General features: G+C 44.9%; 1 protein-coding gene across 3 annotated transcripts; it reads right to left on the reverse strand.

The window, feature by feature from the left end:
* Positions 1-355: 355 nt before the first annotated feature.
* On the reverse strand, positions 356-19,424 carry LOC130608087 (broad substrate specificity ATP-binding cassette transporter ABCG2-like). Of its 3 annotated transcripts, none has more exons than XM_057425739.1 (16): positions 19,296-19,424; positions 16,231-16,514; positions 15,598-15,657; positions 14,210-14,324; positions 12,829-12,981; positions 11,921-12,078; positions 10,665-10,816; positions 9,335-9,451; positions 8,243-8,508; positions 7,609-7,691; positions 7,154-7,243; positions 5,732-5,856; positions 5,208-5,362; positions 3,473-3,562; positions 2,330-2,433; positions 356-760 (listed from the first exon to the last, which is right to left on the reverse strand). In XM_057425739.1, exons 2-16 carry the CDS (start codon positions 16,512-16,514, stop codon positions 613-615), a joined length of 2,100 nt encoding a protein of 699 aa, XP_057281722.1. In that variant the 5' UTR covers positions 19,296-19,424; the 3' UTR covers positions 356-612. The 3 variants fall into 3 exon arrangements, with proteins under 3 accessions (XP_057281722.1, XP_057281721.1, XP_057281723.1); XM_057425738.1 differs by lacking the exon at positions 19,296-19,424 and adding an exon at positions 18,636-18,948; XM_057425740.1 differs by lacking the exons at positions 12,829-12,981; positions 19,296-19,424.
* Between the last annotated feature and the right edge of the window lie 4,701 nt (positions 19,425-24,125).

The raw sequence follows: 24,125 nt of genomic DNA on the forward strand, positions 1-24,125 counted from the left end.
ACAAAACTCACTCGTCTTAGGCAAAATGTTGTCTACCACTGCAGTTTAACTTTTAGCCAAGCAAAAGTTGTTTCTGCAAGTAGCTTCCAGTGAGAAGCTACTAGAAATATAACTGGTTTTGCTTGGCAAGGAGTGCTCATTCCCTGTATTGACTTCAAACTCAAATGCATTTCCAGCATGCTATGAATAGTCTCTGGCTCTTAGGTGTGATGGGCACTAGCAAGGGGCAGCATATCAATGCATAAACACCATCACCACCTTATACCACCTGTATATGGTGATGAAGAAGCTCACATTTCCCTTTGAACATTTCCTATTTAAGTTGGCCACAGCAGAATAATGCTTTACAATATACAGTTTGATATGTACATAAGGAATTACAAGAATTGTATTCTCTTACAAAAAGTAATTTATGTGATGTACATCGATGCATTTCTTTTTAAAAACCAAAATCACATAATCACGTGGAGATCATGCTCCAGAAACAAGAAGACTGGGTTCCTGTCTGAAGTTCAGTAAAGTCAGTTGAAATCTTTTGGCAACTTCCAGTAGGCTATAACAAGCTTTGCAGTTTTAAGACAAGAGAAGCTGCAAGCAAGGCAACACAGGAGTCTATGTGAACTTTCTCATAAAACGGAGTTTTGCATAGGCAATGATAAGGAAGATAACAGTCATACAGAAGAGAGCCACTAGGTTTTCCCACATTGCCCAGTTGGTAGGTACAATTCCTTGGCTGCACAGGTATGCTTCACCAGAACACCTGCAGAAGAGCATGGGCCACAAGTTAGTAATACTATGTGGTGCAAGTCTTCAGGTAGTTATTTTTATTCCTGTCCCACAAAGATTCCTTTAACCTCAACTGCAAAACAGGACAGAAATAGAGTAACTTCATAGAATCATAGAATAGTTAGGGTTGGAAAGGACCTTAACATCATCTAGTTCCAATCCCACTGCCATGGGCAGGGACACCTCACTCTAAACTGTGTCACCCAAGGCTCTGTTCAACCTGGCCTTGAACACTGCCAGGGATGGAGCATTCACAACTTCCTTGGGCAACCCATTCCAGTGCCTCACCACCCTTAAGTAAAGAACTTCTTCCTTATGTCCAATCTGAACTTCCCCTGTTTAAGTTTTAACCCATTACCCCTTGTTCTATCACTACAGTCCCTAATGAAGAGTCCCTCCCCAGCATCCCTATAGCCCCCCTTCAGATACTGGAAGGCTGCTATGAGGTCTCCACGCAGCCTTCTCTTCTCCAGGCTGAACAGCCCCAACTTTCTCAGCCTGTCTTCATACAGGAGGTGCTCCAGTCCCCTGATCATCCTCGTGGCCCTCCTCTGGACTTGTTCAAACAGTTCCATGTCCTTTTTATTTTGAGGACACCAGAACTGCACACAATACTCCAAGTGAGGTCTCACAAGAGCAGAGTAGAGGAGAAGAATCACCTCCTTCGACCTGCTGGTCACGCTCCTTTTGATGCAGCCCAGGATATGGTTGGCTTTCTGGGCTGCGAGCGCACACTGCTGGCTCATGTTAAGTCTCTCAACTTCATAACCTATCATTACAAAAATAAGCTTAAGGGACAAATCTAGTTTTCTGTTTCTCATAATTTTTTTCACTAGTATCCTAATTGTTGTTTATAGATAGCTGGCAACTTATGAGTAAACCTCAGCACCACATTAAACCATGATAAGTACAAAAGCATTAATTTCACAGAACAAACAGTAGAGGTCCATAGCATCAGTTTGGGGTCCAAAAGCTGTGGAAACACTACTCCAGCACTGTTCCCTGCAATAACCTCAGTTTGCCAGCTCTCTATCATAGAATCATAGAATAGTTAGGGTCACAAAATACTTTTATTGCTACAGCTTAAGGTATCAATAGTCAAAGAGTATTCCAAGTGGGGCAGCAGCACTGGGAGATAGATACCTTGGTACTCTCCTATCTGGAGCGAGGTTAATATTTACAAACATGTTTGTGATCACAGGTCTACTGCTTCCCAACAACTTTGTAGTTGTCAACACAGTGCATTTCCTTTGCTAAGTGACCCTGCATTTGTTTAAGAAAACTGATAAAATAGGGCTAGGTTAAAAACCCCAAAATTTAATTTTGCTCATCTGCCTACTTTTAGGACTAAAGTTTCATCCTTACTTCACTGTTGGGTATTTATGAAGTTTTACTACATAATTCTAAAATGCATTATCTTGGGATTTTTTATTGAGACTGGCCTGTGAGTGGTTATTCTGTGAATAATATAAATATTTCGAACAGTCAGACTTCTCTTTAAGCAAGTCATCACCATTGAGGCCACCATGAGTTAGAGACTTACATTTCTCCTGAGATATCAGGGGGACAACTGCTTGCAGGCACTGTAACATTTGGATTCTTCTCCCCACAGAAGTAGAGATTTCTGAACTCATTCACTTGAAGAGCCTAGGGAAAGAGGCAGACATTGCATTTTTACAGTTAGTGATTTGGAAAGCTAAAACTGAAACACCTTAAACTAACTTGATTATTAGAAGACACTCATCACCATTCTTGGAATTGTATGTTTATGTTCCTTTTTGGTTTGAAGCTCTTAACTACTGCCTTTCTGAGGAACTGGTCTAAATTTCACATGCAGGATGGTTTGGTGTATAAGTCTTTGGATTCAAAGTTACATTTCAATGATATAGTCATGGGTTTTGGTCTTGCCAGCAATGAGTTCCAGTTTATCCACTTTCATCTGAGTCAGTCTACTGAGGGGCAGGGAGCAGAGTAGATCAGGGATCACCTCCTTCGACCTGCTGGTCACGCTCCTTTTGATGCAGCCCAGGATATGGTTGGCTTTCTGGGCTGCAAGCACACAATGAAGCCGGATCATGTTCAGTTTCTCTTTGACCACCACCCCCAAGTCCTTCTCCACAGGGTTGCTCTGAATCTCTTCCTTGCCCAACATGTAGTTGTACCTGGGGTCATGAGTTACTTTGTTTCAAGCAGCTGCACCCTTAGCTTTCTGCTACCCCAGCACCTTATTGTTTAGAAATGGCAGTAAGTCATATTTCACTTCAAAGGGAGCCACACAAAACACTGGCATTGTGCTAAATTCTTTAACCAGTTGGGCAGTCATTAATATAAAACTTGCTACCCAAACAGCAGACCCTGGAGAGGCCATACAAGATTTAATTTTATTCTAAAACCATAGGGATCGACTCTTCAGATTAGGAATTAGTGCCTCACTGGACAGCTCACTCTGCTGCTGTCCAAACAGCACAAAAGATTTGTTCAGTCTCTGAGACTTCCACCTCTCACACAGAGATTAATTTCTGCTTCCTTCTGGGGGTTGTCTGATTTGTTGTTCTTTTACCATGTTCATGCAAGGGAAGATGCCAAATCTGACTTTTGAAAGAACTTCATTTATACTCAAAACCTCTCAAGGAAGCAGCAGTGGGGCTACATTACTCACAGGAGACCAGTGCTGCTTGCTACTCACAGTGAGTCCGTATCGGGGAATGCTGAAGTACTTGAGCCAGTTCAGCCAGCCCATTACAGAAGGGAGGTTTACTAGGAGGCCTGAGAAGATCTGAAACAGAACAGAAGAGACTAATGAGTCACAAATTCTGTTTACTGCAAACAGTACCATTCTTGCACAGATACTGCAGTTGCCCAGCAGAGGTGCACTGGGATTGATGGACCTCCTGCTGCTGTTATGCCCATGCCTACAGGCATGAGGGTCAAACCTTGAAGTGGTCTCAGCCAGCTGGCCCAACAGCACTCCAAGTTCGTCTGCTTGCAAAGAGGTCAGAAAGGTTTTCTGTATTCATGTGAGCTAAGAAGCATGTATGCTAACAACTTTTTACTCTGGAGGACTGTCTCCTATAGTAGGCTAGATAGAGGCTAAAGAAGGATGACTGGAAGATGAGCAAGTAGAGAAACAAGAAGGAAACTGTGGGGATCCTTAAGGGCTGTTACTGTTTAGCTTCCCCCTCTGACCTACATCTTTAATGCGTACTCTCTCCTGTCTGGAACAAGATCTGCTTTTTCACTTCTTAGTACAATTGGATTTCATAGCCAAACATGACGCTTCAGGCAAAAGTGTTTTTGTGCTTACCCTGCTATCTTTCAGACTGTGCATGTGCCATTCCTTACACACTGTGACTTAATTCAGTGTACATCAGCTGCCCTTCACTATGCATGCACATTTCTCACTCACAGCATGCATTTGAAGCGATATGCTATCACTTAGCTTATGGCAAAAGCAAGTTAAGTTGCAAATCGAAGAATAAGGGATGTGCCTTGGGCTCAGGATATGAATGCAGCTACCAGGAATCACCTGACAGGAGGTACTTTCTACTCTAACTTGATAGGCCTCACAGTCAAGCAGTTTTATTACTAACATCATCATCTCTTTGAAAGAGAATTCACATGCCTCATCTGTAAGTAGTCAAAATTCCTTTCTCATTTGCTCTCTTCCTTTTCTCATTTGCTCTCTTTCCTTTCTCATTTGCTCTCATCCTTAAAAATCCTTGAAGAAAAGTACTGAAGTAATTTCTGGAACTTAAAGACAATACTCAATTGAAATAAAGAGAGTATGCTCCTGCTAATCCCATTGGGTAACAGAAATTAATTCAATAAAATGAATCAATCTAAAGTTTACTTCAAGATTTTTTTTTCCTTTTACATTATCTAATTGATAACTTAAATTTCTAATACTGGCAATGCAATATTTTTTTTCAATTTTTGTAGGGAAAATTTTTAAAAATACAATAAACAACACTGTTGGGGGCACACTGCAAAGCTCTGGTGGCATCACGTCTACTGAATTGCACCCAAGCAATGATTTGATGCTTAGATTACAAGTTGGCAGAAGTACATCTTTTGACTATAGTGACAATAAAATCACAGGCATGGGACCTAGATGCTACTGGCCTGTGGATTTTCAGCCTGCTTAGGGCTGGCTCCACCCAATCCTCTCAGCCTGTCTGAGTTACTTCCTCACCTCCACTAAAGGAGCACACACCTCCTTATATACTTATATACTTAGAATCATAGAATCATAGAATAGTTAAGCTTGGAAAGGACCTTAAGATCATCTAGTTCCAACCCCCCTGCCATGGGCAGGGACACCTCACACTAAACCATATCACCCAAAGCCTTGTCCAGCCTGGTCCTGAACACTGCCAGGGATGGAGCATTCACAACCTCCCTGGGCAAGCATGAGAACTTACAAGCATGAGAACAAAACAAATAGTGATGAGCAGGTTGGCCACAGCCACCACATCCATCCCAGCACTGATGGCCAGAGACATGGCCGTGGCAGTGTAGGACACCAGCATCAGGCTCAGCATGAAGAAGAAGAACCGGCCTGCAACAGCTTGGTATCCTGTCAAAAAAAACAGAAAGGAAAGAGTCCAGTAAACAACCACATTATGAATCCCAGAGAGGACCCTCGGACTCCTGTACAAGACAGGGAAACCAGGAAAAAAGACCAAGTTTGGAGGTGGCAGGAACTATGCATGCTCTGAAGGCCCAAAGAGCATTACCAAAAGATGTGGACAGGCAGGTTACTGTCTTAAGATTGCGGGTGTCTCTGCCCCTGCCCCAGAGTCCTTTGAAGTCATGATGCCAAGCACATAAATCAGTTGAAGTTTCAAATAGTTTCATGTTATACATAGAGGAACTAAACTCTGGCTAAGACAGAAATCAAATGTGTTGGAAAATGACAGGTTCAATGAAAGAATCAGTTCTTTACCAATCATCCAGTAAGTGATGCATGAGAATATGATGGCTGGAGCAGTTCTCATGGGCAGCAGATCTCCTATCATCAAGGCCAGGAAGTAGGCAGACACACGGTAATATCCACTGGTGTACTGATGGCTACAAGGACAGGAAGGGAGTTGTACAGGTTTAGAGGTTACCTAGGAAGCAGGCTCAGTATGTGTGTCTGGTTTATCCTGATGTGGTTTCTGTTTTCTCTGCCACTGACTCCTCTATATGCAAGTTGCTTATCATCTCTGTGCTGTCACTTCCTTCTCTGTAAAGGCTCATCTATCTCACAGCCATGCAGTCATATAGAGAGCCCCTGAGGAAAATTAATTAAAAGCTATGTGACTGCTAAGTTACATATTGGGAGAAAGCTCCTGAATCTCTTTTCATAGAGAAAGATCCTTAACACAAGAGCATGGGAAAGTATTAAGCTGCTACTAGCTGGAGGAGGGCTTAGTCCACAGCTAACTCATACAGCTTCTTCCAGGCAAGAAGGAATGATACCCAACAATGGGAAAACACCCATAAGGAGACCCACTCGCCTCCAGTTCACAGGCCAATTAAATGTCACTATGATTGTTTTGCTGCTTAATGGAGCTCACAAAAAGATCCTTTAATTGGTGAGGTCCCAAAATTACAGCTGGTAAGCTGGGCAGACTGGCAAGAAATGTCCTTGTGGGAAATACTCACTCCTGAGCAGCTGTTAGGGGCAAAATTAAACTGCTCTGAGCAACCTGTGGGTGGACATGAATTCCAGACACAACTCTCCAATTTCTTCTTTACTGCATAGGATCTGTCTCTTGACTTTTCATCCCATTAGCAGGAGGCTATTCCAAACTCCATTTTCAACATGCATGAATATTTACATATGTGTATATAATATATACATACATTCACATACATATGCATACATACATCTATATATGTATATATAGAGATGTGCTTGATGATTAGGTAGCTGTTGTGAGCAAGCCAGCAGCCCTCTTCATCTAAGCATCCCTTGCAAAGCTTTTCCAAGAACTCTCCCTTCATATTTGCACTTTAGGACCACTGCAAAACAGCGTTTCAACCACATCAGCAAGAGGGCAGGCAGGATTCACAGGGTTCACAGTAGGATTCACGTGCAGACTTCAAAAACAGCTGTTACCAAAAGTGGAAAGTGAGCAGGAAAAGCACTTTCGGTAAACTGTGACACAGTATGCAAATAAAAGCACTTTATTTCTCCCCTCCTGCACCCATCTCTTAGTATTTCATCTCCCTGCTCTACAGACCAATTAGCATTACTATTACAATCTGATGTGGCAAGGGAACAATCAAGCTTTTGGTGGAAATAATTTTGTTTAGCCCTTAAGATATTTCCCGTGCCTCAGTCCAGGGTATGAAATGGTCTAAGTGCCTCACTACTTACACAAATAGTTTCTTGTCTCTGATGAACAGCTCAATCGCAGAGACACTGGAAAAACACTGGTTGGTGGTGACAAAAAACAAGGACCCAACCCTACAAGATAAAACAGTCAAAAAGTGAGGAAAGCGCCTAGATCAACACTGGCATCCTCAGATATCAGCATAACGTCAAGTCAGTGCTTTTTTGTCTCTGTCCACAGAACAGATATTTAATTGTGCTACCATAAATCTTTGCTGCAAAACCAGATTTATTCCTTTATCTTCCCTTTCACATCTCCTTTGCACATATGTGTGAGCCCAACAGAACTGCAGTCCTTTTAGAACCTCCAGCAATACCATGCTGCACTGCATTGAGAGTTGTGAACCCTACCCTGCTTTGTGGATCCCAAGGCCTTCCCTGCCACTGAAACCTTTCTGCTACAGACAGAAAATGAGCAAAGCTGTGGCTTTCCAACTTACCGATTCTGAATGCCGCTTCGATCCAGTTTTACACCAAAAAAGATAGCACCCACAACCAAGGCTAGAATTATGGTCACTGCAATCTAGAAGTGGAAAGAAGAAAGGGGAAAAGGGAGTCCTTCAGATAAGTAAACAGGGACAAAGCTATTATTAAGGCATATGCAGAGTTTAAGATTCACAGCTGCCTAGAACTTTGCTGTTGTGAGTCAATGTATACCAATTACACACACAATTGAAAGCTTTATGGCAAATTTTCTGAGTTTATGCTCTTCACTCTTCTCCTTTCTCTGATCTTCTTTGGCTGGAAAAAGGTTAGCAGAAGCATACTCAAAGAATAACCTAGCTTAGAATTCCAAGAATTTGAAGCACAAAATTAGCATCACCCGAGAAGCTTCCCACGTAAATCAGAGAATGGAGCATTTCCCCCACTTCCAAATTTTCAGGGCAGTAGTTCTCTGCTAAGGTAAAATGGAGACTTTTTTCAAAGGCAACAAAGGTACATCTCACTCCACTTCCGTGGCAGCAGCACAGGACTTTCCTGTTTCCCTAGCTGTCTTTCAAAACAAAAATGTACCTTACAAATTGCAGATTGTGTGACTGAGAGCAGTGGGAGTCTGAGACAATTGTTACCTACTTGTGCAACAGAGGCCTGCGGGTTCCTGATGAGGTTCTTCAGGGAACGCTTGGACACCCAGTACAGCTGGGTGAGGAATCCATTTGCATAGGTAATCTCATGCCCCTGCTTGGATGCTTTGTGCCTTCTTCCCCGTCCAAGCTCCACGTTCCCCAGGGCTTCCTTTGTGCTCTGATACAGGCTGGATTTGAGATATTTCTGGTGCAGCACATCTACCAAGCTGCTGTCCACATTACCTTCTGCCACTCCATTTTCACTGCTAACCTCTGAGTGAGAAAGACAAGATATGGCTTCTGATTCCCCATGAACCCGACCTTCAGACATGGCTCATCAACATGCTCATAGACTTCTGAAGTTGAATAAATAAAGCAGGAATGCCCAGAGAATCTGAATTGTTCAAGCCTTAGCTCTGATCTTACAAGGATAACTTGGGGGGGGGGAGAGTCCCTACAGTTTTAACCAAACCTAGCTAATCTGCCAGTTCTTTGTGGCATAAAAATGGTCTTATTCTTGGAATGAGGGACCAGAAATCCTTTGTTAATTTGGGGGAAATCAGTGTTGGCTCAGATCCATTTCTTCATCCCCAAGAAGCACCATTACAAAAACTGTTCTCTTATGTTCAGTCATGGATATGCTACAGCATCCTCAAAGAAGCATTTCCTACCGTTTCACTCACTGTTACAGAGTTTTTCTCTAATCTAGTTTCAAACTTTCTCACTGGATTGTAAATCCATTACTCCTTAGCCTATCTACCCTGTCTTCCCTGCAGCAGTCTCTTATGTGACTGAAAACTTACGTCAGCTGTCTCTTGAGACTAAGCAATTCTAATTTTTCAGTCTTTCCCACATAGGTTTTGTGAATTGCTGATACTTATCACTGCTCTCCTCTATTACTGAAGGAAGAAAAAAAAATCCCTTTAAAAGTTTGAGCTCTTTAAAGAAGTCCAAATCAAAGTATACCTATGAGTAGGAAAAATAAAAAGATAATGTGCCCTTAGACTGGAGGAAACCCAGAGAATAAAAGCTTGTCATCAACATATATATATCTTGACCTCTACACCAGCCAACAGTGGATTTCTCCTTCACAATTTACCTTTTCCTGTGTCCTCAGGACTGTGATCTTCCTTGCTTGCTGCTACAGCAGTTGAATCACCATTTATGATATCAAGGAAGAAGTCAGCTGGATTGTTGAAGGGTTCACATTCATAGCCTTAAAAAAACAAACCAAAACAAACAAACCCACACATGCAACCTGTTCGTATTGCACAGACTACACTTGGAAAATCAGGTCTAATAGTATATCACCCTTCTGCAACCCTCCTACAAGAGAACTTTACTGCTTTCCGTGAGCATTAGTTTACAGAAGTTCAATGGACAGGACTTAGCAGACAGTGAATCTGAGGTATCTATATAGAGCTTCAAAGTTGCTTATTCTCCACTGATTTCAGGTGAGAAGAAATATGTAAGTTGCTTCTACTCAGCTAGCTCAGCATACACAGCTCTTTCCTCCTTCCCAGTGCTGTTCAACCACATACGACACTGAGAGACACACAGTCTCTCACTAGAGGTTGCTGGATGTTTGCTCTACAGCCTCAGATGCTTGCTGTAGAAGTTCAGCTCTTGATTGTGTTTCCTTGGTCACAAGGAAGAGGAAGAGCTATCCAAGAGCAGCTTCTTCTAATACGGTTTCTAGCTACGGGATGGATAGGGACAGGAGTGAAGGGTGGGAGAGAAAAAAAGCCAAGGATGCTTATACTGTAGCATTCCTGTGAGAAACTAAGTGAGGTGGGATACCAAGAGGAGGAGCAAAAGTAGTGAGATTGGTTAAAGCATCTCACTTAAAGCCAGGGAAGGCTTACAATCTAGTGTGTCTCCATGGCTACATCTAAACTAGATTGGAAACTCATTCCTTGTCTGTCCATTATAGTCAGAAGCCCTCACTCTTGGAGAGGAAGCAGCCACCCAACAGTGCAATTAAACCATGTTAAGACACACCATGATTTTATCCTCTTGGTTGCCCACCTGCATTTAAACTAGAGCAGATACTTCAATTAGCCCATACAGATTGCTGCAAATCAGGCTGTTGTTCGCAAACCACTGTGTCTGATATCTAGGCCTGGTAGAATTATAGATATCTTGTCTGTTGTGCAAGATGCTTCTAAATGTCCAAGTGATTCTGGGTTTTTGTCCTGATACAAAGCAAAACAAAGGTGGGAGAGAGCCATACTCTGCTATCTAAAAAAATCCGGGGTTATTTTTTGTTCTCTTCCTGTTCTAACATAACACTGTTCAGAGTGCATGTGTACAGCCTCCAGTATCCCAGTGATAAAACAGTACAGGACTGATCCAGTGCTAGGGTCAGAAACTACTCACAGATTAAACTCATTAGCCAGTTGCCTTCCCTCTTGGCACAGTGGACTTACCAATAGAACTGAAATATTCCAGGGCCTGCTTTGCAGGACCATGGTACAGCACCTTCCCCAAAGCTAGTAATGTCAGACTGTCAAACAGCTTGAATATGGAATAGCGGGGCTGATGGATGGAAAATATGATGGTTCGCCCTCTTCTTGAGAGGCTGAAATAGAAACAAAACATCTCTCAAATAAACCACACTTCACATTTCAGGAAGGTCTTGTCAACCTGAACAAAAAATAAGCATCCAAATCCAAGAAAAGTACTTGTCAACTTCACAAGGTAATGACCAAAAAAAGCTGTAGTTTCCCCTTCTCTATGTGAGATGCTGCCTGCAAGACCTTCAGGACAGCACCTATCATTACACACGACAATCATCTTAGTCCAGGTAGACTAAGTATGATGTTGTCTGTAGCTACCAAAGGTTGAGACCACAGTTGTGTATAAACCCTCCTCACATGTTTTCTATACCAGGCTGCAACCTAACTGGAATAGTCCTACTGCACTCGATATCAGTACCAGGCTTTATATAGCAGCCTGCGTAAGTCTGGCCAGCTGAGATTTCTCTTAGCTCTTCTGCTGAAGATTTACTCTCTAAAGCAAGTCAAAACTAGTTTTCCTCTGGATTTTTCAGATGCTCTTACAAGTGCTTTAGCCCTGATGCTTAACAAGTATCCTTGCTGATCAAAGACCTCTATCCACAAACAGCAGAGGAAAAAGTCCCCCCAGGCAAAATCAAACAATGCTACAAACATGCTACAAACCAGGAAGAGGGTTCGGAGCCTGTTCTCATTAATCAGCCTTGTTTGGTCCTCTTTGTACCAGAAAACTGTTCATCTCCAAAATATAGGAGATTAAGGTAAACATTCAGAGTAAATCTACAGATGAAGTCTGATCTGAGTTCAAGGCTGTTGCCAGAGTGGAGGAAGAGACTTTGCAATAGACTCAGTTGGAAGGCCAATAAATTATGATTACAAGGCTTGACCTCTCAGTCCACCCCCGTCTGTGGCAAAGGACAGCTGTCTAAGCTACATCTTTTTTGGGCTCCAGTCCAATGCATGCTGTGGAAGGATTCCCATCAGCTTCAGAAAGCTTTGGACAAGACCCAAATAAATAATTTACTACCACTTCTGAGTCTATTTGTTTACCTTTTTTTTTTTTTTTATAATTTTAAAAGAGCACTGTAGCTACTCAGTCATAGCAGCATTCCTTTTTTAACTGAGTTGATAACAAAACTGCAGTAGAGCCCTTAGGAACTGACTCTTACTTCTTCAAGAGGATGAGGACTGCATTGGCTGTGCTGGCATCAAGGCCAGTTGTTGGTTCATCCAGAAAAAGGACTGGTGGCTCTGTGATGAGCTCCATCCCAATGTTGGTTCTCTTCCGTTCCCCTCCAGACACTCCTCGGATCAATTCAGTTCCTACCTACAAGCACAAGAAATTGAACATTCACAACAAGACCTGATCAACACATGCTGTGGAGTTCAGGGTTTTCCACAACCAACACCCTCATTAGTGAACCCTAGAGCCAGCAGCAGATGATGGGTCTGACCCACTGTGAGGGACTGTAGCGGGATGCGAAGCATGATATTCAGAGGTACCAAGCACCTTATGACTTCAGGGAACAAGGATGACACTGACAAGGAAGCACCAGAATGAGGCCACAGCTGTCAGAGGTGGCACTGGTGTTCAGGGATGCCTTTTGTTGGTAGCTTGCCTGCTCCTCAAGTAAAAGTGGGGTAAGCAAAGTGAAAGTAAAGTGAGAGTAAAGATGCAGCTGGGAGGAACAAGCTTTGCAGAGAACTTCTCCATCATGGGCCATTTTCCATCCCTCACAACTTTCAGCACTATAAAAACAGTTTCCCTCTCTTGCTCCACAAAGCCAGGAAGTGACTGTGCAGCTTTCGAAGGTGCAATGACTAGGTGACTTTTTCCCCTCTGAACTTATACAACATGCTGGACATAGTCCAGAATCCTCCCTTTGTAGTAGCGAATACGCATACCTCTTTCCAAGCTACTTCCTGAGCTGGAGACTGATTTCTTGTTTTCAGTATGCTTTATTAGGTGACTTCTTAGCTTAGTGTAGCTGCACTACATGCACAATACTGCCCAGAGTCAAGCAGTTCAGTTCCCAGAGGTAGCAAGATTTCTGAGAAGGGTGTTCTCACTGCTCACCTTAGCATCAGCCACTTTACTTAATCCCAGCTCGCTGATAATCTGAGTGACTCGCTCTTCCTTCTCTTTAACACTGATGGAGCTGGGGAGTCGCAGGGCAGCAGAGAAGTGCAGGTTCTCCCTCACCGTCATTGTGCCCATGATGACATCATCCTGAAAACATGGACAGTTGGAAAGCTTCCTTTTCAGCTACCTGACTGGGCACCAGAGTCCCTGTAGTGGCAGTTGTTGGGTAAGCTGCTTGTGGGCGACAGCGAAAACTGGACTGAGGGACAAGCCCTGCTTCAAAATTTACATGGCACAAAATTCAAGGTCACCATATGATGGGAGAAGCACTGCAACACCAGCAGATTTAAAGGGATAACACATGACTTAGCATGTCTGTATGCTCATTTGCGTAAAACTGACTCCGTAAGTGTGTATGCATTTATGTATTTAGGCATTAAGTGTTGGTTTTAGTTCATGGGCCACCCTGATTGATCTAGGGAGTACTGCACAGGGGTGGGAGGGAAGAGAGACCACTTAATGTCTCACCTGGCTGCCTATAGTTAAATTTGGTTGCTTTGGTCATCTGAGAGAAAAATGGCTTGAACTGGGACCACTTGCAAGAAACTTCCTGACCATTCATAAAACACTGAGTTTTTGGGGAGATTTGACCTGCAGGATCAAGACCCAGCATCAGTCTCATCATATGCATGCTCCCACAGCCCCCCAGGTGGCAGCTTTCAGGAAAGCTGCCTGTTCCACATCTGTCTGCAGTCAGAAGCTTGAATGGTTTCCAGATTTGATTGCTCATATAGTTGCCAAGAATCTCCTTCTCCTCAGCTCCCCCAGGACTTTGAGGGTCTATTCTTGGTCCAAGCCTCCACCCACTTCCACAGATTCAGCCTGCTTTTCCTGTCTTCAAGTGAAACGAAGCTCTGTCCCAGCCAGCCAGAATCAGAGGAAGAACAGCAGGGATCTATTTACTTCCTAGAATTATTGTGTGATAGCTTGAAGGTACTTCAGCCAGCTAGAACTCCTTGTGAGTTTTGCAACAAGAGATTTTGGGCATTGTGGGGTTTTTCCTCACCCTTCTATATTTTTAAACCCTTGCTAGTACTTCAGGGCAGAGCCCAAAGCCACAGTTGTCCAATGGTTTGGGCATCCATGTGACTTTGGGAAGACAAACACCTCCATGCTTGACTTGGTTGAAGTAATGGTTTAATCCTCTTGTCTTCCATATCCCAGAAAAATAGTAAATAGTGTAACATCTGAGTTATCAAACCAGACTCTGCAGAGATCACTGAAAATTACCTAACCTAGTTGGTCATGCTTTGCTCATCTTGTGCAGTCTTCCATCCCAAGGGTTTCCAGGTCTCCACTGAAGGCAGTTACTCACCTGCACAACATATCCTGAGATGCACTTAAAATTTGGAGGCTGTGGAATACCATCTATAAGCACTTCTCCAGACAGGCCTGCTGGGTCCTTTCTGGCAGCCAGCACATCTAAGAGACTTCAAACAAACACCAGGCATTAGTTCTTTCCATAATAGCTGTTTTTTACCTTTGACTGGATAAGTACCACCAGTCACAACTGAAGTTATAGGATGCTAAAAGCATGCTACAAGCCAAAGGGCACAGCAAGGGCCTTCCTCTACTCTGGAGAAGCAATTTGTACAGAAAGTCAGGATTTTCAGGCACAAGGTATGCCAGAGCAGTACTGTAGTATACAGGTCCTCACAATTCACAGCAGTCAACCCCCTACAGAAACAAGCTTATCCTCCATATTAACAGCTAACCTCAAATGCACAGAGAGAAAACTACCCTGCCAAGTAGCTGCAGTCTGCTCTCCAGCCAGCAGAGCACAGAATTATCTACTTTGATCTCAAGGATATTAACCCAAATAGGTATAAACAAGACCAGAGTTAAGATTCATTCTAGAAAATAATTTTGTTTTAACATATCACTAGATTCTCCTTGCTGCCAATGCAGAGGCCAGCCTGTCTGCTAGCTATGTAAACACTGCTGTGACAAAGTGCTTGAAAACATCCCAATTAGCCAGCAGTCTCCTAAGAGAGGAAGATCAAGGGTCACCACAAAGGCACACCTATGTGAACCCTGGCCGTATTTCCCAGTCTCTGATATTCTGAAAGGCAGAGTGACAAAGAGTTCTTTCACCGTAGTTATATGGAAACTAGCATCAGCAATAGCTGGAGATAGTCTGCATGGTATTTCTCTGTGCTTTCATCCAAAGAACTCAAGCACATGTGCACCCCCGCCAGGAGGCCACAGCCAAGTTGAGGCTGAGGATCCAGAGCATCCTACAGACTGACATTACATCACATTCCTGTCAGTTGTCAGAGAGGGGTTTAGCCTAGCATCTTCAAGGAAGTCTTGCTGCAGTGACTGCGCAGGGGATGACATCTTTCCTGCCCCGAAGGAACCTGCAACCCCCCTGCCATCCCATTACAGGTCTAGGACAGAGCCTACACCTCAGCCCCATTTACCCCAGTTCAGCCTGATACCAAAACTCAGGCCGCCAACACCAAAGGTGACTGCGGTAATACAGACCACAGATCAGAGCAGATGAGGAGTGTGACACCACTGCAGGGCAAGAACTGCAGCAGAGCACCTAGAGGGACATGACATCAAACTGCATCACCAGATTTCTCGCAGGCATGCAAGGTCTGAGCCTGCAGATCCCTCACATCTCCCCCAACCCTCAGAACCCCAAATCCTCTTTAAATAGCTGAATGTCCATTTGAAGAAGCAGAAGAAAGTACTCACGAAGATTTACCACTGCCTGTTGGCCCCAGGATAGCATTCAAGCCTGGCTTCATAATGCCACTGGAAGAAGGAAAAAGTTATTTCCAAATGGAGGACTGTTCACATGCGGATCATAGTAGAAAATGTGTGTACAAAATGCTGTCAAAAGGAAAACTTAGAGATTATTTAAAACTTCTCTTTAAGTCTGAAATCAAGAAGCATTTTTTCCTTTCTTGTCCCAGACTGACAGAACAGAACCAGAGCTGGACATAAAAAGCAATCTACAAAAGACAGAAAGTAAGTGTCTTCCCTGCTGAGTGGGGTCTTGAAAAGAAGAAACAATTGTTCTCTGCTGCTCATTTCCTCTGACTGCAGCTTGAACCACAGTTAAGGGAACCCTTAGATCTTCTTGCAGAAGAGTTCACACAAGTTTGATCCTAATTTGTTCAGATCAATCACTGAAACTGCTCCAGCTATATCCCAGCTATTTTGCCTAAAAGCAAACTAGAAAGTGCTCACATGAACTGCAGACTGGCAGAAAGGTAGTCATTTCTTCACCAGCACAGCTGGATCTGGAAGGTAACACTGAGGTCACTGATTCACAGAAGCAGATTAATTCCTACCCTCTGGTATTTTATATAAGCAAGAACTTACTAAACATTATGAAGGATCTTCTTTTCCACAGTTTTCCGTTTACAAAGGAATCCACTGGACTGCTTAATGGAGTACTGGATGTTATGGAAACTCACAACAGAGCCTCGGGGGGATCGGAGGGATTCTCGTGTGGGAAGAGAACGTTGGAAGTTGCCCACTTCTTCCTCTCCTCCAACAGAAATTATGCTGTGATCGGATGTGTCTGCCATCATGTCTCTGTTACGTCGGTCAAGCTCAGCTGCATGGAGTTTTTTGAGGCTACTGTTGTTTTGAGCAGTTCCCATCTGTTGAGAGAAGGAACACAAAAATATGCAGGGAAGGAGGCATGCCAGCAAAGACTCCTGCAGAAAGTGTCTTGGAAAAGAAAGCTCAACACACACCACACCAATCCTCACATGTGCCAAGTTTCCAAAAGGATGGATATCCACACTGGAAGACATCCAGTAGTCCCCAAAAGCACAGAAACCCATGGATTTAGAACAATACACATAGCCTTTAAGACCAAGACATGTATGGTTTTGGAGTGATGCTAGCGCAAAGAGTATATAATGAGGCAAAAACCAGGCTCATTTGTGGTGGCCACCTTCTTGCTCAACATAATGGGGACTACAAACTCAAGCTGCTACCACTTAAGCTAAAGGGACTCTAGCTCTCCTCCCTCAGGCACAACATGCTTAACTCTCCTCACATGGCCACAGAGGCCACAGAAAACCTATTCATGAACCTGTATGAAGAACCACGGGAAGGAAGATGGTTGTGCTTACGAAGGCCAGTCACCTGCACCTTGTTGGCTGGCACAAGTTTGTTTCAAAGATACCAATGTGACTAAAATAACAGTTACACATGCTGCTTATCATGTTTCAGTCACACCAGTATCAAGATACTTCACAACTACAAATAGGAAGAGAAATTTGGATTTGTCTGGAGGCACCATTTACCCTGAAGGTAGGAGCTTCCCCCCCAGCCTCGGCAGGGAGAGATCTGGGACATGACACAGTAAGGAGAAACATGGTACAAACTGGTGCATTAAAGAAAATTAAATATTTTATCTATTTATAATCACAAAGTTATAAAGCATTCTGGTTCAAGCAGATAAGCTGTCTCTGGAGCTCAGCGCCTGAAAGGGAGAACATGTGAACAGCAAAGAGAAGGAAGCGTTCTCCCTGTCCATGCTTTAGAGCCTACATAATAGGAACTGTATCAATATGGGTATAATCATTAATGTTGGTCACTTATTAGTCACAGCAGCAGAGCTCTTTTGTCAAGGGGCTGCTTCCCTTTCTGTTACTGTACCTGATGGAGACCAAGTTTGGATCCTTTCACCCATTAAAACAAACACACCCACAAAAAAAAAAAAAAAAAACACAACCAAACAAGCAAATGAAAATAAATAAAAAGAAAGAAAAGTCAAGTTCTTGTCTTGACATTGCACGTGAAGAACTCTTGGAAAGCCTACAGTCCCCAAATTCTACTGCCTGTGTAAGGTCTGGCCATAACCTTTCCCCTGCCTTTTCAGACAGGTGCCCTCACAGCCATAAGTCTTCCTGTCCCCTTTCCAGGAAACTACAAAGCAAAGAAGAGAGGGATTACTACATTTCTCAGGGAGAGAGATGGTCATCCTTTTAAGAACCTGGAACTACAAGAGCCACATTTAAAGGAACAGGAATAGCCCTTTCCTCTCTGCCTCTTCTATCATTTAAAGCTCAGGAAGTTGCAGTAGGTTTTTTTTCCTGTATAAGTAAAATAAAAGTGGTGGCGAGAAGGAAGGGTTGTTTAGCTTGGACACATCCTGAACCCTAAAGCTGATTCCCCCTGGGAAAGCCTTGCTTATGGGAAATAAGAAAGCATATGCTGGTTACATCAGCAGGAAAAAGCTTATACGCATGAAAGGTTGCACAACAGATCAGAAGGGGTGGGGGGAAAAAAGTCAGGATGACAGTGACACCAGGGGCAAAGAACTGATAGACTTTTGAACACTTCCCTGTTTTGTATAACTCACATCTGTCCTGGATGGGTTCTGTAGTTTATTACACCCGTAAACTTCCATGCGGGTTTTTGCAAAGCTGCTGATTAGCACTGGCAAACCGAACCACCTCCGGGGGTATGTGCAAGGATGACAGCAGGTTGAGAAAAGCTTAGCAGAGGCTGCTGGTAGGACCAGGCAGCAGCCGCGCCTCACAAGCAGCGCCCTCCCGGCCTCCTGACCACCCACCCTCGCCCCACCGGACGGCTCCGCTACTCAGCCGCAGCCGCGAACCGACCCGTCCGACCGCGCTCCGCTTTCCTCCCCAGCCCCCCGCCCGGCAGTGCGGCGGCCCCGCGCCCCGGCCGGGAGCGCTGCCCGGCGGAGGGCTCCGGCGGGCCCCGCCGCACCGCTCCCTGCCGGGCCGGATCCGCGCCGTTACCTCCCGTCTAATCGAGGTTCTGACCACGGCACTGCCTTGGCGGTGTTTTATAACCGGGTCTGGGAGGCGGGTTACATAAAGGGGCGCGGGGCGCGGGGAGTGCCCGGTGCTGTCACGCAAACTCCGCCGGGACGCGGTCAAAGGCGGTAGCGATGGAACCACGCTCCTCGAAGCAACGCGGCCTGGCCCCGGCTGCGCGACCCCCGGGGCGGTGCTGCCGCCGATCCGGGCCGCCCCCGGCTGCGTGCGCCGCGCTGCGTGCGCCGGATCCCCCTTCCCCGGCCGGCGGCGCCGCGGAGCCCCAGTGCGCCGGGATGCTGAGGACTGCCCGCGCTGTCGCCCTGCCGTTACCCCGCCCAACAGCTGGGCACTGAAGGAGGTGGCGGGGAGCAACTCTGATCTCTCTCCGTCTCCCACACTGAAAGGGGGAACGGGCATCAGACTCGGGGCAAAGAGGGGTACAGCGGGGAGTGGGAGGCAGCACCCGTTCTCTCCCACTTTCCCAGCCTCTAGAAAGGTCATCAAGCCAAGAGTTGGTCATGGGATCCCCTCCAATGGTGACACTGCTTCTACCACGGTGATCTCACACCTTGAGGGGCAGTGTGCTCCGCAGGTGGTTCCCTGCCGTGTCATGGGGCCATGCCAGCCCACCAGGATTACCTGTGGTCCATCTGGCTGCCTCTCTGTGCCGCCGTGTGTACCCAGCTAGGAGAATGTGTGAAAGCAGGAAGGTCGGATTTCCTTCAGTTTGTTGTCAAGACTTCACCTCAGCCTCCTGTTCTCAAGCACTATTGTCTTTATAAATAAGCTGACTCTCCCCAGACTCCTTGGTGTTGTGAATGCAGGAAAATGGTTTATAAACATGATTTATAGCAGAGCTGTTAAGTCACCATAATAATTGCCTCTGCTTTGACTACCCTCTGCAGTCTTGTGCAACATTACTTTTTTGTCGAACAACACCTCTTGCTAGATCAATTTAAGGCTCAGCTAAGCTGCCTCTAGTTACCCAATCAATACGAATAAAGACTACAAAGGTTGACCTATCCTCTTCCCAACACCTCCCTCCTTCCAGGCATGCTGATGCACTCAATGCAATTGATGCACTGGGCAGAAGACAATTGCATCTCATGCACCTGCATCGCTCTACAGGGCTGACAGGAGTCCACAGCAGGTGGGACGAAATAGCCCTAGAGGTCTGTCAAGAGAGCAAGCCATGCCATAGGTACACCCGAGGTTCAGGCTTGCTGAATAAGAATGTTACTTTCAGTCACTCTATGGGTCAGAAGTGGACTTGAGTTCGTATTTCATTTGTGATTTAACTTCCTCTTTCGAGGAAGATCTGCCTACACAGAAGGATTTTGCCCTAGTCACAGACAGCTTTTGCCCTAGTATTTCACCAAGCATGTACATCTCTCTGTCTCCAAGTATATTTCAACTCTAATTACTCACTACCCCTCAATGTGCTGCAGTGACAATCCTCTTATCATGTGCATGGCACAGTGAGGAAAAAGTGCCTGAGTGCCTGGGAACAGAGGTGAGCATTTTCTGAGTCATGAACTTGCTGCTCCACATAGTGCCAGCACAGTGGTGCAGAAGAACAGCGAGCTAAAGGAAACACAATTAAAGGTTCAGATTACTCTTGACAGTTAGTTTCAATTGCACAGCTGCTCCTCAGACAGAAGTGATGGATGCCTTCACGCTGATCATTTTGGGAGACAGTCCTGCTTCTCCCACACTTCATGGAATGGAAAAAACCACTTCTCTTCCCCCTGTGCCTGAGCACATCCTGATGGCAAAGAAATAGACAGGGACCCAAGATAGGAGGAGCCAGATCTGTCAACTATAGCATCTGGCTGGAGTCTCTGGCTTTCCTCCAGCCCATTCTTCAAGCAACAGTCTTCTGGGCTTCTTAAAGGGCTTTTTGATCCTCTGCCTGTTTGTCTCCCACCCCGGTTGGGAGTATTGTACCATTTTACTTAGCCAGTTGATCTAGCTCATACTATTGCTGAGGAAGGTTTCTGCCACTACAGCAGTAGAAAACAGAAGCCAGGGGCGTGTTTTTCAAGGAGGAATGAATACTTGTAACAAGCCTGAGGAGAGCCATTTTCTTTTCACTGCACCACTCTAGATTGGTAGGTGCCAGCACTGCTTTTTGCTGCTCATCCACAAAGAGGAGCATTTGCCTTGTAAACAGCCTTTACTTCTGATTAAAGGATGTGGCCTCTACAGAAAGACAACAAAGTCATTAGCCCACCCTAAAGCCCTAGCAACCAGCAAGTTTCAAAGCCCTGTTGCTTTTACTGTGTGATGTTAAACAAATAATGCTATAGGCCTTACCTTGATACACTGTGGTAGCAAGGCAAGAGCAACCTGGGTCATGTTGCAGGTCTCATGCAGGTTTTAGCACAGGTTTGGGGTCTTTACTCTTGCTCCTTAGCTCCTGCTGCCTTGAGCCTCTCATCTGGCTGCCACTTACAGGCTCACAGAGCAGGAGCGACCATGATACTGTCCTGGGCTAAAAGTGGGGCTTCGAGGGGTCTTGCTGAAAAGCGTAATTCTAACTTACAGCCAATTTGCTGCAACTGGCATTGGCCCTTTCCAACAGGTTCTGGTCACACTGGACATGTTCTGCATGTGCCTCAGCACACAGAATGGATAAGGAGCTACTGAGGACCACGAGTTCCACTCTCCACAGAAGGCTCTGGTCCCTTCTTCCAGTCTTCCTTCAGCCTGAAGCACAGCTTCACAAAAACATGTGTTTGAAGGGCGTGTTGAGGGTTCCTTCCACTCCAGTTTTTCATGTGAGCCAAGACTTGCTGCCATTGATCAAGTCAGACATGACTTTGTTTAGCAGAATCACCAGACCAAAAGTTTCAGATCTGTTTCTCCACTTTCTTCAGGATGCTGTTTTCGTTGCCCTGGAGATCCACAGTGGTTTTTTGATCCTGCCTTGTGCTGAATTTCATAAAACTTGTAAAATATTTCAGGGACTTGAGCCAGCAAGAGAATGCATGAGAAGTATGTACAGGAGGAACTGCATGTTGATGAGTACTATTGCCTTTTCTACTGAATGCAGCAAGAAGCAGATCCCAAAGCTCCCTGCACAAAAGCAGCTCCAAGATCAATGCAGAAGACAGAAATATCAGGCAAGGTGCATGAGTGAGAGAGATTTTGTAGCTCTTCTTTTCCAAAAGCTCCAGCAAACCATTCTAAAAGACACACCCTATACAGATGTGTACACGTGCTGATCTGCTGCCGCCACAAATTCACCACCCTAGGTGGAAGAAAAAAATCTCAGCGTGCCTTTTTCACCCTGATTGCTCACGGTGTCAAAGCTCATGCTGACTGAACTCCCTTGGTTAAAGTGCTTCTTGCCTTGGGGATGTTGCTTTTGCAAGACTTGAAGATTATGTAGAAGAAATCTGACTTTGTTTTGTTAATCATTTAGTCCATTATCTGAATTCAAGGTAGCACTAAATCAGTAACTGGTTAAAGATAAGAAAGATCTAAAACAATTCTAGAGTAAATGATATCAATGTTTAACCAGTGTGCTACACTGAGATACTATGGGCTTGACTGACAGAAAATATGAATAGCCAAACTGTAAGATCAATACAGGGGTGTTATTTGGGCAAAACAAGTGATCAGACAAGGATATAATAACTGTACTCTAAAGTATCTAGCATATCTAAACCACCAGTGCAGTTCATCAGTTCTAAATCTCAGAGGAGATGCAGGTTAGTTATAAGGAAGAAGTTCTTCTTACTGTGAGGGTGGTGAGACACTGGAACAGGTTGCCAAGGGAAGTTGTGAATGCTCCATCCCTGGCAGTGTTCAAGGCCAGGTTCCATGGGACCTTGAGCAACTTGGTCTAGTGTGAGGTGTCCCTGCCCATGGCAGGGGCATTGGAATCAGGTGATCCTAAGGTCCTTTCCAACCCAAACCATTCTATGATTTAGTAGTTAAAAATCTAAAATATAAATGTTCTCAGATATTTACAGCTACATCTTGCTGTTGCTAGCGATGTTACAGAGAACCTAGGACTATCCCAACTCAGCTCTCCAGAGGTTAGCTGCCTCCAACATGAATGTTGGCATGCATAATGCCAACAGATGCATAATGCCAATAGACTTTTCACCTCCTTCCTCAGGAACAAAGTCCAGACTGCCCCACCAGCCATTCCTAAAAACTGTTTAACTTTTATCCACTCCCAAGGCCTGAGCTGCTGCCATTAGTATTTGTTGTGGCAGATGCCAAAAGATTCAAACTGTTTTGCAGTAGATACTGTACGCCCAGAGTCGCAGTGTCCTTCCCCAAAGGGATACTGCACAACAGCAGAATGTGAGATAGTGTGACAGTAAATAGCTTGTATTCTGGAGAAGGAGAGATAAGAAAATAGCTACCTGGTTGCATAGCAAAGGAGCTCTTTGCACTCACCTTACAGATGGCCTGACTGGTTATGTTCCACTAGGTGCCAGGAGCACCTCAATATTTAGCTATTTAACTAGAGCTAACACCAAGCCTGGTGTTTGTCTTGGCCAGGGCACCTTCACTTTTCTTTGCCAGTGCTGTTCTGCTCCTCTCCAGATTTAATTTTTTCTCTCCCAGTTTGTAAACTGCTGTGTAAGTGGAGATGAAGACAGGCCTTCCTCATAGGAGAAGGAAAACTCCTATCTTCAAACCTGGGCTGCTGGAGCTCGCCTTGTACGGTCTTCCATCAAAGAGAAGAACACTCTTACAAAACCTACGACCTGTGGACTTTGCTGTCACCATCCTAGCTAACTAGGCCGTGGCAGTTAAACCTCAGGTGTAAAGGGAGGGGCCAGTTCTGCGCAAGCTGCGCCTCACCTAACAAATCCACTGCGCAGGCTGGAAGGGCTCGCTCTCACTTGTCTGTATGGACGGGCGAGGGTGGAAACTGCAGGGGACAAGGTGCATGGGAAGCTGCAGATCCAACGCTGCATGCGGGGGGACCAGCGCATGTGTAGCTTGAGTTAGCTCAGGAGTTGACAGTCATGGTTGGACACTTCCTGATTGCCTAAGCAGCCTTTTTTTCCAACCAGATTTGGATATCCCACATGCCCTTGGTCATCGTGCTTGTAGTAAGTGTGGTTAAAGCCCTTCCCAAATCTTCGCTCGTGAAGCCAAGCCATCAAGTGGAGATGAGTAGTACATGCAAAGGGGCAAAGGGAGCCCAGAGCTACCCAAAACCCACTGAAGGTCAGCTAGATGTCCTAGGACATTAGACAGTTGACAGTATTTTGGGAAAGGCAAGGTGAGCAGAGTATCATAATAGAAAAGATAAGGTAGGTCTGAATGGTGGTGAGTAAAGGAAAGTCTGGGTGTGGAACACCAGGAGTGGCAGGTGTTGATGGCATTGAACTTAGCTGCTCACTAGGACATCAACACATCTAGGGGTAGCTGCTCCAGGCACTCAAACTGGGAGAAAAAGGACAATGAACAACTTGATGACTCACAGAGGAGGGACAG

Source organism: Pezoporus wallicus, unplaced genomic scaffold (genome assembly GCF_028554395.1).
Source record: "Pezoporus wallicus isolate ANWC-B61680 ecotype Strahan unplaced genomic scaffold, APGP_CSIRO_Pwel_v1 contig_7892, whole genome shotgun sequence".
Taxonomy (NCBI): Eukaryota; Metazoa; Chordata; class Aves; order Psittaciformes; family Psittacidae; genus Pezoporus; species Pezoporus wallicus.